General features: G+C 41.5%; 1 protein-coding gene across 1 annotated transcript in view; it reads right to left on the bottom strand.

The window, feature by feature from the left end:
• ABCB1 (ATP-binding cassette, sub-family B (MDR/TAP), member 1) overlaps positions 1 to 13,984 on the bottom strand; it is a 105,000-nt gene that overhangs the window by 37,814 nt on the left and 53,202 nt on the right. Inside the window, 10 exon segments of the mRNA XM_010859135.1 lie at positions 999 to 1,106; positions 2,303 to 2,449; positions 4,265 to 4,441; positions 5,489 to 5,650; positions 7,639 to 7,809; positions 8,657 to 8,860; positions 8,967 to 9,092; positions 9,180 to 9,290; positions 9,434 to 9,547; positions 10,482 to 10,653. Of these exon segments, the coding sequence (XP_010857437.1) occupies positions 999 to 1,106; positions 2,303 to 2,449; positions 4,265 to 4,441; positions 5,489 to 5,650; positions 7,639 to 7,809; positions 8,657 to 8,860; positions 8,967 to 9,092; positions 9,180 to 9,290; positions 9,434 to 9,547; positions 10,482 to 10,653 (1,492 nt within the window).

Genomic DNA, 13,984 nt, shown 5'->3' with positions numbered 1-13,984 from the left:
GCATTGGAGAAGGAAATGGCAACCCACTCCAGTATTCTTGCCTGGAGAATCCCAGGGACAGAGGAGCCTGATGGGCTGCCATCTATGGGGTCACACAGAGTCAGACACGACTGAAGCAACTTAGCAGCAGCTGCAACCACTCATTCATTTAATAAGTGATTATGTTTATAATCATCTCACACACAAGTAGGACCTTACCTCTTTTCATCATCAAGAGTCAGCTGCCATTCTCCCCATTCTAACAGATGAGGGAACCGAGGCTTACACAGTTTCAGTTATTTACTTGCCCAAGGACACAGAATTAGGAACTGGTGCAACTCATACCTGACCCTACACCTAACACCAAAGCCCATACTGCCTTACGATGCGGAGCATCTAGAGTGCTTAAACTCCTGGCAATTTCATTTCAGCCAAATGATCTGCAATCTGTAAAAGCATACTTTGAATATGCTTACTACAGTTTTTGTTTGAAGACTGACATTCTTCCATCATTAGAAAGGTTCCTTCTTCAGGAAAAGAATGACAAACTCTTCAGATATTTTTAAAATCAGCATGACTGGCTTATGGGGCTCTGAGGTTTGTTCTTGCTTTTAGAACACTGGAAGATACTTGAGTATCAGAACTGGATGGCAGTACTTATATATCCAAACATGTGTCCACAGCTCCCCTTAGCTTCCATTTCTAAGACCCCTGCTTTTACTTCCAATCATCGTGTTAGATCAAACACTCCGTTCCCTCTGACTTCATGAACATTTCCAGTCAGGGGAGAAGGTGGGGAGAAGGAAGGAAGCAAGGGTTCCTTCCCTTGGGGTGTAAGAGGAAGCCAGAGGAAGAAAACATCTTTGATTTAAGTCAAGGAAACTGACTGCTAAGAGCCCAGTGACTAGAGGAACGACTCTACTAAACAGCAAATCACACAGATGTTTAATAAATCTCGCCAGTTGGGTAATGATACATTTCTCCAAATGGAAAAAGAAAATGAAAATTTGGACACTTACCTGAAGGAAAAATGTAATAAAAGAAATAATTCCAAGGATTAGAAACAACAGTGAAAACAAGTTACTGTTCTGTCGTTTGGTTTCATCATCCACATCTCTGGTGAAGATCTGGCAAAGAAAATATTTAAGGGTTTCAGTACCACTGACGAAATCATTCACGGTCTGACCCATTTTACATCTAGTTATAGTACTTGGGGTCAAGAGGGCCTTAGCATGTGGAGCTCAGGCAGGCTTCCCGAAGGCCAGACTTCAATGGGGCGGTATCGTGCCTTCCCTAGGGCCCAAGGCCTGTCACTCATTCATTGATCCATCCAACTCTTCCTCCACTCATACTCCTTCTTGAAGTAATGGGTGCTTCAAGTCAGCACCAAACCCACTACCGCAGAACTGGGGACAAATACTGTCTTATTCCTCTGATGGAAACTACACTGTATGGCAGTCTGTTGTTTCACCCGGCGACATTTCCAACTGTCCCAAGGTGTCTGGAGACACATTTGCTGATGTGGTTTTGGAGAGCCCAGAAGGTGAGCTCATATATTCAGCCCAGGTCTCTCTGAAGAAAGGAGGCTTCTTCAGCCAGCCTTCTTTGTAGGGTGGCCTGTTAGACAGACAGTGGGGAACTACAGCCAGCTCACCTGGAACCACACTGGGAGACCTTGGTTAAAAGAGCTAAACAGGATGCCTTGGGCTCAAAAAGCATGCAGAGAACAACCACTTCACAGGGAAAGAAAACCATCTTCCTTCACACTGCACCAAAATCTGACTTGTGAGATTGTAACTTTATGGTTGAAAATGACACCATGAAAAGCAGGGCGACCAGTATCTGTCAGCCTGAGTCTTTTCAAGCCGTCCATTTGTTTTCCTCTTAATACGTGGGACGGACATCCCACAGAGGCCAAGTGCTCAGCCCCATCACGTCCTGACAAGTACACGAGTCAGAGACTGGCTCTTCCTTGAGCTGGTGAGATGAATACACGAGGAACCCTGTACACCAGTCACAGAACTGTTGCTGAGGCTGACTCAGAGTCCAGCGATGGCAGGTAGGGGACAGTCACCTGGTCAGTTTCATGGACTGATTTACAGGACCTCATTCCCAGGGCCCTGGGATAGAAACCAACTGCCACGACAAAGTAAGTTTTGAAAAATCAGTTTTCCTATCACAAATAAAACTTCTACATCTTCAAGCTATTATATGAAGGTACAATGCACGTTTTTGTGGCTTTTATATAAATTTACAAATACAAACAGTTCATTCTTTAGTCAGGACTCACAGGTAAGTCCCCAAAATGAACATAAACACTTACTCCTATAATCCTGGAAAATATGACTGAGAATGCTGGTTGCAGAGCTCCATTTATAATGGCGCAAAATACACCAACCACAAAATAAGGCCATTCAGTTATATTCAGCTTCAGAATCCTCCAAAAGGAAACTGGAGGTACACTTTCATCCTGGAAAACACAAAATATTACAACAAACCTGTTAGGAAAATAACTGATCTTAATGGATTGAACTGATATACAGTTCTTCTCTATGAAACAATTTGTAAACAAATAGATCTTATTCCTACTTCCGTATCAACTGACGGCTATGTAAATCTTTTTTAAAGAGTACAGACAGATTCTGTTACATTGTGCCTTCATTTTTAAAGAAATACATGATGATTCCATAAATATTTAAGTCTGACCGTACATCTGGATCCAAGGTAAGAGAAACCCAAGTAAGATGGCAGGTGTTGCAAGAGGGCATCAGAGAGCAAACACACTGAAACCATAATCAAAGAAAACTAGTCACTCTAATCACACTAGGACCACAGCCTTGTCTAACTCAATGAAACTAAGCCATGCCCGTGGGGCCACCCAAGATGGGCGGGTCACGGTGGAGAGGTCTGACAGACTGTGCTCTATTTCTGCTTTACTGACTATGCCAAAGCCTTTGACTGTGTGGATCACAATAAACTGTGGAAAATTCTGAAAGAGATGGGAATACCAGACCACCTGACCTGCCTCTTGAGAAACCTGTATGCAGGTCAGGAAGTAACAGTTAGAACTGGACATGGAACAACAGACTGGTTCCAAATAGGAAAAGGAGTACGTCAAGGCTGTATATTGTCACCCTGCTTATTTAACCTATATGCAGAGTACATCATGAGAAACGCTGGGCTGGAAGAAGCACAAGCTGGAATCAAGATTGCCGGGATAAATATCAATAACCTCAGATATGCAGATGACACCACCCTTATGGCAGAAAGTGAAGAGCAACTAAAAAGCCTCTTGACAAAAGTGAAAGAGAGAGTGAAAAAGTTGGCTTAAAGCTCAACATTCAGAAAACTAAGATCATGGCATCTGGTCCCATCACTTCATGGGAAGTAGATGGGGAAACAGTGGAAACAGTGTTCAGACTTTATTTTTTTGGGCTCCAAAATCACTGCAGATAGTGACTGCAGCCATGAAATTAAAAGATGCTTACTGCTTGGAAGGAAAGTTATGACCAACCTAGAAAGCATATTCAAAAGCAGAGACGTTATTTTGCCAACAAAGGTTTGTCTAGTCAAGGCTATGGTTTTTCCTGTGGTCATATATGGATGTGAGAGTTGGACTGTGAAGAAGGCTGACTGCTGAAGAATTGATGCTTTTGAACTGTGGTGTTGGAGAAGACTCGAGAGTCCCTTGGACTGCAAGGAGATCCAACCAGTCCATTCTGATGGAGATTAGCCCTGGGATGTCTTTGGAAGGCATGATGCTACAGCTGAAACTCCAGTACTTTGGCCACCTCATGTGAAGAGTTGACTCATTGGAAAAGACTCTGAGGCTGGGAGGGATAGGGGGCAGGAGGAGAAGGGGACGACAGAGGATGAGATGGCTGGATGGCATCACTGACTCGATGGACGTGAGTCTGAGTGAACTCCGGGAGTTGGTGATAGACAGGGAGGCCTGGCGTGCTGCGATTCATGGGGTCGCAAAGAGTCAGACACGACTGAGCGACTGAACTGAACATGACAAACGTATTTGTAAGGATGAAAGAACAAAAATGTTTGTATTTGAAAACTCACTATTACCTCTTTACATTATAAACTCTAATTCTAAAGTTCTTATCCTATAAATTATCATTCATAAATTCCACCTTAGAGTTAACACGTTGAGATTTGGGTCTGTGGACCAAGCTAAGGGATAGGACAGGGAATTCTAGATAACCCTTTCTTGCTCCCACGCCTATCCCAGCCTTAGCCCACTCTTAAAGACATCAGTCTGCAGCCTCCTTTGTACCAAAGTTTCTTCTGAACTGAGCTTTCTGTCCCGGCTTTGGGATCCACGGATACTCCTGCGAGTTGATTTTCTTCTGATTAGACTGGATCTTGAATCTTGGGAGGACGTGTACAAGTCATCAATTTTACTTAGGGATTCACCAGGGGTATTTTCTAATTCAAGTTCATTTCCTTTTGTCTAAAATAAACAAGAAATATGCATAAGTTGGTTAGGCGGAGTTAACCAATGAAATCTAATTGCTCAACAGCAGATATCAAGGAAAATGGTAATTTAAGTCCCTTTGGGAAAGGATGAAGTGGAACTGCCATTTTTTTGGTGTGATTATATTTGAAAATTGAAACCATTAAATAAGGATCCCCATAAACTATGCTGAAACAATCTGGCATCCATTCCGAGTATCTTATCTAGTCACCTCCTGTGTGTGAGTGATTTTGGCTCAATCAGATTTGCTTTGAACCAGTGACATCACACAAATAACGGTGCAAGTCATACTGTGAGACACAATGTTTTCAGTAGACATGTCAAAAAAAAGTGATAGGTAAAGTTAGTTTTAATTATATATTTTATCTAACCTTTAATGTATCTAAGATATTAGATTAACATGTAATCAGTGTAAAAACTTTTTGAGATAGCTTGCATTTTTCTTTGGACTAAGTCTTTGGACTCTGGTATGCATTTTCAACTTACAAACACTTCGATTCAGATTACCCACCACTAACGTGCTCAACAGCCACGTGTGGCTAGCAGCTGCTAGAGTGGATACTGCTGCGGTAGCTGGTTAGCCACTCAGTCGGGTCCTACTCTTTTTGCAATCCCATAGAACGTAACCTGCCAGGCTCCTCTGGCTGTGCAATTTTCCCAGCAAGAATACTGGAGTGGGTTGCCATTTCCTTCACCAGGGGATCTTCCTGACCTAGGGATTGAACCCACGTCTCTTGCGTGGCAGGCAGATTCTTTACCACGAGCCACCTGTGAAGCCCCTACTAGAGTGGATAGCTCACTTTTAAGCCTTTTTAACTTTACCTTTCTCTATCCTTCTTCATTTCTCTCCTTTCAAGGGGGAAAAAAAAATCTAAAACCTGGTGTGATCCTCACTCCCTCTGCTTCCCACCCAAAAATTTTTTCCCTCTTCTCAAGATAATCAATAGTAACATTTATTTATAGCACCAAATACAGAAAAATCAGCTCATGCCTGAGATACTTGAGGAAACTGCTAGACTATACCTGCATTGTGACAAGTTTGAAGTAAATGCCTCTCTTCCCCATGAGCTCATTGTGATTGCCTTCCTCCACAATGACTCCATCATCAAGACCAGCGATGACATCAGCATTACGAACCGTGGACAGACGATGTGCTATCACAATGGTGGTCCGGCCTTCTCTGGCCTAAAGGGAAAAAAATCTCATTTTTGAATACATGAATGATTATATGAAAAAAATTCAGTAATTCAATGTATATTTACTGACCACCAATGCCCTGAACATTGCAAAACTGTGTAAGCTATATGAGGCAGTCTCTGGCTTCAGTAAATGTATTGTTAATGGTTTAAAATGATGTTTTAATAAGTATAAACACAAATATGATAGTCTCATATTAATACTATGTAAGCCTCTAAGATTCTACTCCATCTCTACTAGCCTAAGTTTACGTAATAATCAAGGTACAACACTCGAGAGCCCAGGAATCAGTCGATCGGAGCAGATACAGGCCTGCTGCGATCCGTGCCAGCCAGCACCAAGTCCCCCAGGAGGTCACCCTGTGCTCTCTCAGACATCCGGATGACCAAGACAAACAACAGATGTGAGGCAGCAAAGGCCAGACTTCAGGGTTACACTGATGTGAACTCAAATCTTAGTTCTGCTCTATATGCATTCCAGGATCTTACACAAGTCTTTAAACCTGTGTGAGGTTCAACTTATTCACATATCCAATGGGGATATTAATAGTACAAGGCTACTTTCTGGAGTGGTTGTGCTATACAATAATGCACAGGTAGCACTGTGATGTACACAGTAAGTGCTTAATAAATGATGCTTATTTCTAGGGAGAAGCATTATGGAAAAAACTAAGGAGTTAAGTAAATGTCTTAAACACCCAATCTCATTTTTATTTTCATATGGAACAAAGCCAGATAACCAGCACTTGTCTGAGATTTTTTTAACCTTTGTAACTTTCCCAACACTTATAATTTTTCTTATTCATATTTCTCTTCGGGAACTAGCAATAAAATTCTCAGAATAAGCTAGCAAAAAGAGGTATAACGATCAGTTTGAAAAAGAGAAGCAAGAAAAAGTCCTGGAAGAAAAAAAAAGCACATCAGAAAAATTAGGTGGAAACAACTAGAAAGCAGAGAAGACGATCAAGTCTTAGGATGTTTTCAAGGATGAGATGTGGAATGCCCCTTCTAAATGTGCATGAACAGGAAAAGGTATTTTTAAATGCAACCTTTCTAAATTCATTTTATTAATAATTTAATACATAGTAACACCGTAGAATAGAAAGAAAACACAGATAAGCAAAGAGAAGAGGAAAAAGCAGACTCAGTCGCATCTCCATCTATTCTGGTCCACAAAATTGTTTGGGATTTTTTTTCTTTTTCCTGTCTCAACAATCCGTTACGCACTCTGACAGGATGTTTAGAGAAACAGAGTTGTTTTGTTATTAGAAGAGGGGGATAGTTGGAGCATAAATGAGTTTATCTTTCAGTTCTGCCAGGAGCACTTCAACTCACAGCACTTATGGGTTAAAAGGTTCCCGCGCTCCGTGTCCTCACAGAGCGAGCCTACTTATCATCAGACACCGGAGACCAAGCACACGGTAACGGGCGTGGCCACACACTCACGTCTAGCCAGTGAATGAGTCACACGGACTCAGGTACTGCAGGAAGGTCGAACTCTGTTGACGGTCAAGGACATTTCATTTCATTCCCAGCGTCATCAACTCTCTGGCACTCTCCTCAAGATAAGAGGTCTCTCATTTCCCATTGTCTTTGATAGGCATCTGACCTCTTGAGAACTAGATGTAAACCTTCCTCGCGTTGACAACAGTAAAAACTCATAAAACCTAAGTATCAGGGTGATCTCTAAGGCTAAGTTTTTAAGAGCACAATGAAGACCAACTTTCATCTGAGTCTATATTTCTCATTGTTCAACTTAAAAAAATGTGCAAGTATCTTTCAATGAAAGTTTATTCATCTCTACCTAAAAATATACCAGAGAGATAGAAGTTATACAGATCCAGAGAGGCCTGATGGTTTTAATAGCTTAAAGAATTACTTTAGGAGAGATTTCTTTAAAAATAATCTTATGAAGAATTAACAATGGAATGTTCTTATGCTTACAAACCAGCTAGGATTGAACTGAGGTTCACCCACCTTATCCAGGGCCGCCTGAACCACCGCTTCACTCTCCGTGTCCAGAGCTGAGGTGGCCTCGTCCAGCAGGAGAATCTTGGGGTTGCGAACCAGGGCCCGGGCGATGGCGATTCTCTGCTTCTGTCCACCGCTTAGCTGGGCTCCTCTCTCTCCAACCAGGGTGTCAAATTTCTACAACACAGAAAACACAGGAGGATTAAACAACAGAATAAGCTATCTCAGCTCAGATTTTTAAGATGGGACGTAATCCTATAAACAACCCAAACCTCACAAGCAGTATGGTCCAGTTGCGTGTGTGTGTGTGTGTGTGTGTGTGTGAAGTCGCTTCCGTCGTGTCGAACTCTACAACTCTGTATGGACTGAAGCCCACCAGGCTCCTCTGTCCATGGAATTCACCAGGCAAGAATACTGGAGTGGGTTGCCACGCCCTCCTGCAGGGATCTTCCCAACCAGGGGTCGTCTCTCATGTCTCCTGCGTTAGGAGGTGAGTTCTTCACCACTGGCACCACCTGGGAGGCCTCAAACTTAGCAATCACCACCCGAATTAAAAAAACACATCAGGTCTTCCCTCATGGTCCAGTGGTTAAGAATCTCCTTGCAATGCAGGGGACACCTGTGTGAACCCTGGTCCAGAAAGATCCCACATGCCACGGAGCAACTAACCCATGTGCCACAACTACTGAGCCTGTGCTCCAGAGCCCTGGAGCCACAACCACTGGCACCTGGGTGCCTAGAGCCCGAGCTCTGCAACCAGAGAAGCCACCACAGTGAGCAGCCCTCGCCCGAAACTAGAGAAACCCGGCTGGCAGCAATGAAGACCCAGAGTAGTCAAAAAAATAAGTAAATATTTTTAAAAGTGTGTCTACTACTAGTTGATGCTACTAGAGCTGTAAAATCTGGAGTCATCTTGATCTGCCACTTTGGAAGTTCCTCCAGTTTATATTCCTTTCCTGACTTCCGATGCGTCAGGCCAGCATGCCATGACCCTCCAGCACAACGAAGATGGAGAAGGACTTACATTAGGCAGTTTCATGATAAAGTCATAGGCGTTGGCTTCCTTCACAGCTTTCTGAATCTCATCCATGGTGACATCTTCACGGCCATAGCGAATGTTCTCAGCTATCGTGGTGGCAAACAGCACGGGCTCCTGACTCACCACCCCGATAATCTCCCGCAGATACCTTACGTTGATGGTCCTGATATCCTGTCCGTCGATACTGACCTAAAATAAAAAGGAGCTGTGATATCCACATAGCGCAGATTTGTGATGTGCAATCTGCTAAGGTAAGTCAGTGCTGCAGCATCTGGCTGAACAAGAGTCATCTCACCATGCCCTCCGTAGGGTCATACAGCCTCTGCATCAGCTGGACGGTGGTGCTCTTCCCACAGCCACTGTTCCCAACCAGGGCCACCGTCTGCCCACTCCCTACCTTCAAGTTGAGGCCCTTCAAGATCTATGAGAACGAACGAGAAATAAACTTAAACCACAGATTTCAGGACTACATACATTGTTGAACTGTTGAGTAATCATTTCATTGTACCTTAACTTCGTTTCGAGATGGATAATGGAAGTGAACATTTCTGAATTCCAGATTTCCTTTAATATTGTCGGGTTTGTGCCCAGTGTTTGAATAGCTGTCGATGCTTGGTTTCTAAACAGAATAAAATGTCAGAAGGTTACAGCAACTACTAGGTTACAATAAATACTTTCAATTACATTTGTGGAGAGCTGAATAAAAGTGATAAAGAAATAGACTGTTTTAGACAGACAGATAAATGGCCAGCCCAGACTTACGTGATCAATGATCTTGAAGACTTCATAAGCTGCTCCTCTTGCGTTTGCAAATGCCTCAATGTTTGGAGATGCCTGTCCAATACTAAAAGCTCCAATTAATACAGAAAAGAAGACCTGAGGAATGTGAAGTAAAAGCATTGAGTTACTTAGTATTTAGCATGCTTTTTTCATACTTTTAACATTGTTAAATTTTTACATGGCAAGATAACATATGAATACTGACTATTAAAACTATTATTTTTTAAATTGAAGTACTTTTCAGTTGAGAATGCTGAATTAGTCTTACTGGATCCGTGAAATAATAAATTCCATATGACTGGAATATTTTCATGTCTTCAAAGACCAAGAATTTTTTGAGAGCATCAGTAGGGTATAGTGGAGATAAACCCTATTACGAGACTCAGAAACCTGAGGTCTGAACCCTGGATTAACCACTAAATGGCTGTATGTCTTCAGGTGATTCTTCGACAGTCTGAACTTCAATTTCTTTATTTGCAAAAAGAGACAAGATTCTGTTTTCCCTACCAAGCAATCTTAGTGTTGTTGTATCAAGTGGAACAGTACATAGGAAAATATTTTGTAAATATTTTGCCCAAATCAGTTTCTTATCATACATTTGACGCTGTTTCTCTACAGGTGTTAAAGAGGACTAAAGTCACTGTTCACTTCTTTGTAAATCACACAGTAGTCATATTATCCAACAACTTACAGAGAAGAAATTTTGCAAAGTGTTTCTATATTCACTTTCTCGATTAGTCCTTACAACAACACTAGAAGTTATGGCGTCTTACTCCCGTCATTTCCATTTTGCAGAAGACGAACAGAGTCTTCAAAAGTCTAGGTGGCTGAACCAAATCATATAGTCAGTAAGTGGCACAGCCAGAATTTGAATCAGACCAGCCTGATATCAAATCCCAGGCTCTCACTCGCTCTTATTGGCCATTATTTAATAATTCTTCTAAAATATATTCTCCAACAGTCAAACCAACACCACTAAATTTCATTGACATTTTAAAGGTGATTCATCTCTTACTATGATATCACTTACCGTGAGCACTTGTCCAATGGAATATTCTCTTGAGAGGACCAAGGAGGTCCCGTACCAGAATGCCAGGGCGTAGGACGCATAGATCAACAGAAAAGCAGCGCCCATAGAGATGTTGGCCGTGATAGCTTTCTTTATTCCAATTCTCTTGGCTTCTTCCAAATTTTTGTTGTACCTGGGAGAAGTAACAAATTATCACACATGCTTGTAACATCTTACAAAATGGGTCAATACAGCATGATGGTTGTTGAGTACTCAAGACGCACCAAGGCCTCTGATGGGCGCTTTGCATGTATTTTCTCCCTTTTTCCCACAGGTTGACCCTATGATGTTAGTACTATTTTAATCTCTTTGTGCAGAAAAGGAAACTGAGGCCTTACGGAAATTAAGTAATTGGAGGCATGTTCTAAAAGCACCTTCTCTGGCCTTAGCAATAGTGAAATAAAAGAAGTAATACTTAGCAGACTACAGCACTTGCACTGTTTCATAGAAGACAAAACACAAGCTATGAAAACACTTGTGTTTTCCCTTTAAAATCTGCATGCATTTTAAATGTATCAATAAAATGAAGATGTAATGCTAGAAAGTACTCAATACAGACGTGTGTGGGGATGTGGACCCAGAGACTGTCGTACAGAGTGAAGTCAGTCAGAAGAAAACAAGTATCATATATTAACATAGACATGGAATCGAGAAAAGTAGTGCAGACGATCTTATTTGCAAAACAGAAATAAAGACACAGACGTAGAGAACATACAGACACCAAGGTGGGGAAGAGATGGGGTGGGATGAATTCGGAGGTTTGGACTGACACATATACAACTACTGATACTTGCATAAAACAGATAACTAATGAGCACAGGGAACTCTACTCAGTGCTCTGCGGTGACCTAAACGGGAAATAAATTCAAAAAAGAGGGGATACAGGGGTGTGTGTGTGTGTGTGTATACATATATATATCTGATTCTCTTTGCCGTATGACAGACACTAGCACAACATTATAAAGTAACTATACTCCAATAAAAATTAATTTTAAAAAAATAAAGTACTCAATACCAGTAAGTCCTTGAAACCTCTGCACATCAAGGATGAAGGCAGTTTGCTCCCTGCCCTGCCTCCTTCTGGGCCTGCTGGAAGGACCAAATGAGAAAAACACATGTGTAGGAGCAATCTGAGTGCTCTGAACTGCCATCTAAGACTTTTTACATGTGAATAAACCGTGTCCTGTGCTAAGTCCTGTCCAACTCTTTGCAATGCTAAGGACTGTAGCTCTCCAAGCTCCTCTGTCCATGGGATTTCCCAAGCAAGAATACTGGAGTGGGCTGCCATGCCCTCCCCTCCAGAGGGGATCTTCCTGACCCAGGGATCGAACTCAGGTCCCTGTACTGCAGGCGGATTCTTTACCATATGAGTAAAGAATTAATCATTCTTTACTCATATGGTAAAGCAAATACAGGGGATTACACAAAAATGGGCTAAACCAAGGAAGCAAACAAAAACCAAAGCAATGTTGGAGCCCATTGAGACACATTTCCCTCTCTCATTCTAATGATTTAACATAATTTGAGCACTTTTTAAACCCTGGGGAAGTGGTTAATTTCTGATATTCAAATTAAAGAAGATAGGTGCATAGCAGACTGTTCCGCTTAAGAAGACAGATACGGAGATAAGTGAATGGGGATCAGATTCAAAGAAAAAGAAGGATCTTTGCAGATACAGAACGATGGTAAAACAATCAGACAGAACAGACTGTAACTGAGCCCTAAATCTGTCCTTATTCTCTTAAAACAACTCCCTACAGGACATCAGAACATTGCCTTGCAGACAGAGAAGCTCATAATTGCGGAAATGAAAGAGTTTATTTCTAATAGGATGTATATTTTGAGTTCTTTGATCCATAAACACATGATGTTATAAACATTATACACTATTATATTAATTTTTTGGAGGATTTGTTCCATTTGAGAATGTACAAGCAGAGGTCAAGCCCTGCTCAGATATGAACACGTATTCTTTCATGACCTCATGACATTTAAAAACTACCTCACCAATAACCAGTTACCAAAGCATGGCATGGCCCAATGAAATTTACATGATTACTTCCTAAAGAGTAAATTTAAATGGAACTTTATAGTGATAAAATGGTAATACATTATGAAAGTTTCTCCCTCCAAAAAATGTAAATCTCCAACTAGCCAGTTATAACCCTTGAACAGAAAATTATTTTTGAGAAATGTGCTTCAGTGGTTGAATATACATGTCTCCCACTTTATGAGCTGATGTGATACGAAGGTACCACTGGGCATAAACTATACACGATTACACTTAAGGAACTTTAACGCTTATGACTCACACTTTGTTTTGCCTTTATTTCAGTTCTTGCTTACCGAGACTAACGTAGAAATCACTGTGACATGCTGTGTCCCAAGCAGCCAGAGGAAACTTTTGCACAGGAAGAAGCAACAAGGAAGAAAATCACTTAGATGCCAGAAAAGATAAATGAAAAAAAAGAAGTGGGTAAGGAAGGAGGAGAACCAAACACTACTCCTTTTGCAAAGGCTTTCTCATTAGCTTGTCAACAAAAATGTCACATGTACAAAATTAGATATTAAAATCATCCATTAAAAACTGTAGTATCAAAATGGTAAAGTAGGATTTCCTAAAAGGGGTCAAAGTTACATAACAAAACAGTAACAATTAGAAAAAACTATTCTTCTTAAGTAATATGAACTCATTTATCAATGATGCAAATAGCGACCTTTGAGAGCAAGGAAAAATTTCTGCTGTGTGTGCATGTGTGTGTTAGTCACTCAGCTGTGTCCGACTCCTTGCAACCCCATGGACTCTAACCCGCCAGGCTCCTCTGTCCATGGGATTCTCCAGGAAAGAATACTGGTGTGGACAGCTACTCCCTTCTCCAAGGGATCTTTCCAACCTACGGATCAAACCCAGGTCTCCTGCATTCCAAGCAAATTCTTTACCATCTGGGCCACCAGGGAAGCCCCACTGTATACTACTGAATTAAATTCCCCAATTCTGAGAGAATTTGAGAGATCTTACTGTACCTGCTAATTTGAAGAGAAAATCAGAGTAAGACCCTAATTACCTGTCTATGTGGAAGCAGCAAAGGGAAGGGTAAGAACTAGAAGGAAAACTGAAGAATTATATTTGGTCTAAGAATAGCTTTAATAATTCTATTATTGCTATTGTTCAGTCACTAAGTCGTGTCTAACTCTTCTGCCATTCCATGGACTGTAGCCCACCAGGCTCCTCTGTCCATTGGATTCTCCAGGCAAGAATACCGGAATGGGCTGCCATTTCCTTCTCCAGGGGATCTTCCTGACCAATGGATCAAACCTGCGTCTCTCACATTTCATGAATTGGCAGGCGGATTCTTTACCACTGAGTCACCTGGGAAACCCCTTAATAATTCTACTTCCAAATTAAATCCCAAATCCAGGGATTTATCATCCTTCTCCTGGAACACTTCAACAGTTTTCTGAGC

This window comes from Bison bison, unplaced genomic scaffold (assembly GCF_000754665.1).
Source record: "Bison bison bison isolate TAMUID 2011002044 unplaced genomic scaffold, Bison_UMD1.0 scf7180017864454, whole genome shotgun sequence".
In the NCBI taxonomy this organism is placed as follows: domain Eukaryota; kingdom Metazoa; phylum Chordata; class Mammalia; order Artiodactyla; family Bovidae; genus Bison; species Bison bison.
Note: the sequence above shows the minus strand (reverse complement) of the source record. Positions and strands in the feature narration are given on the sequence as shown.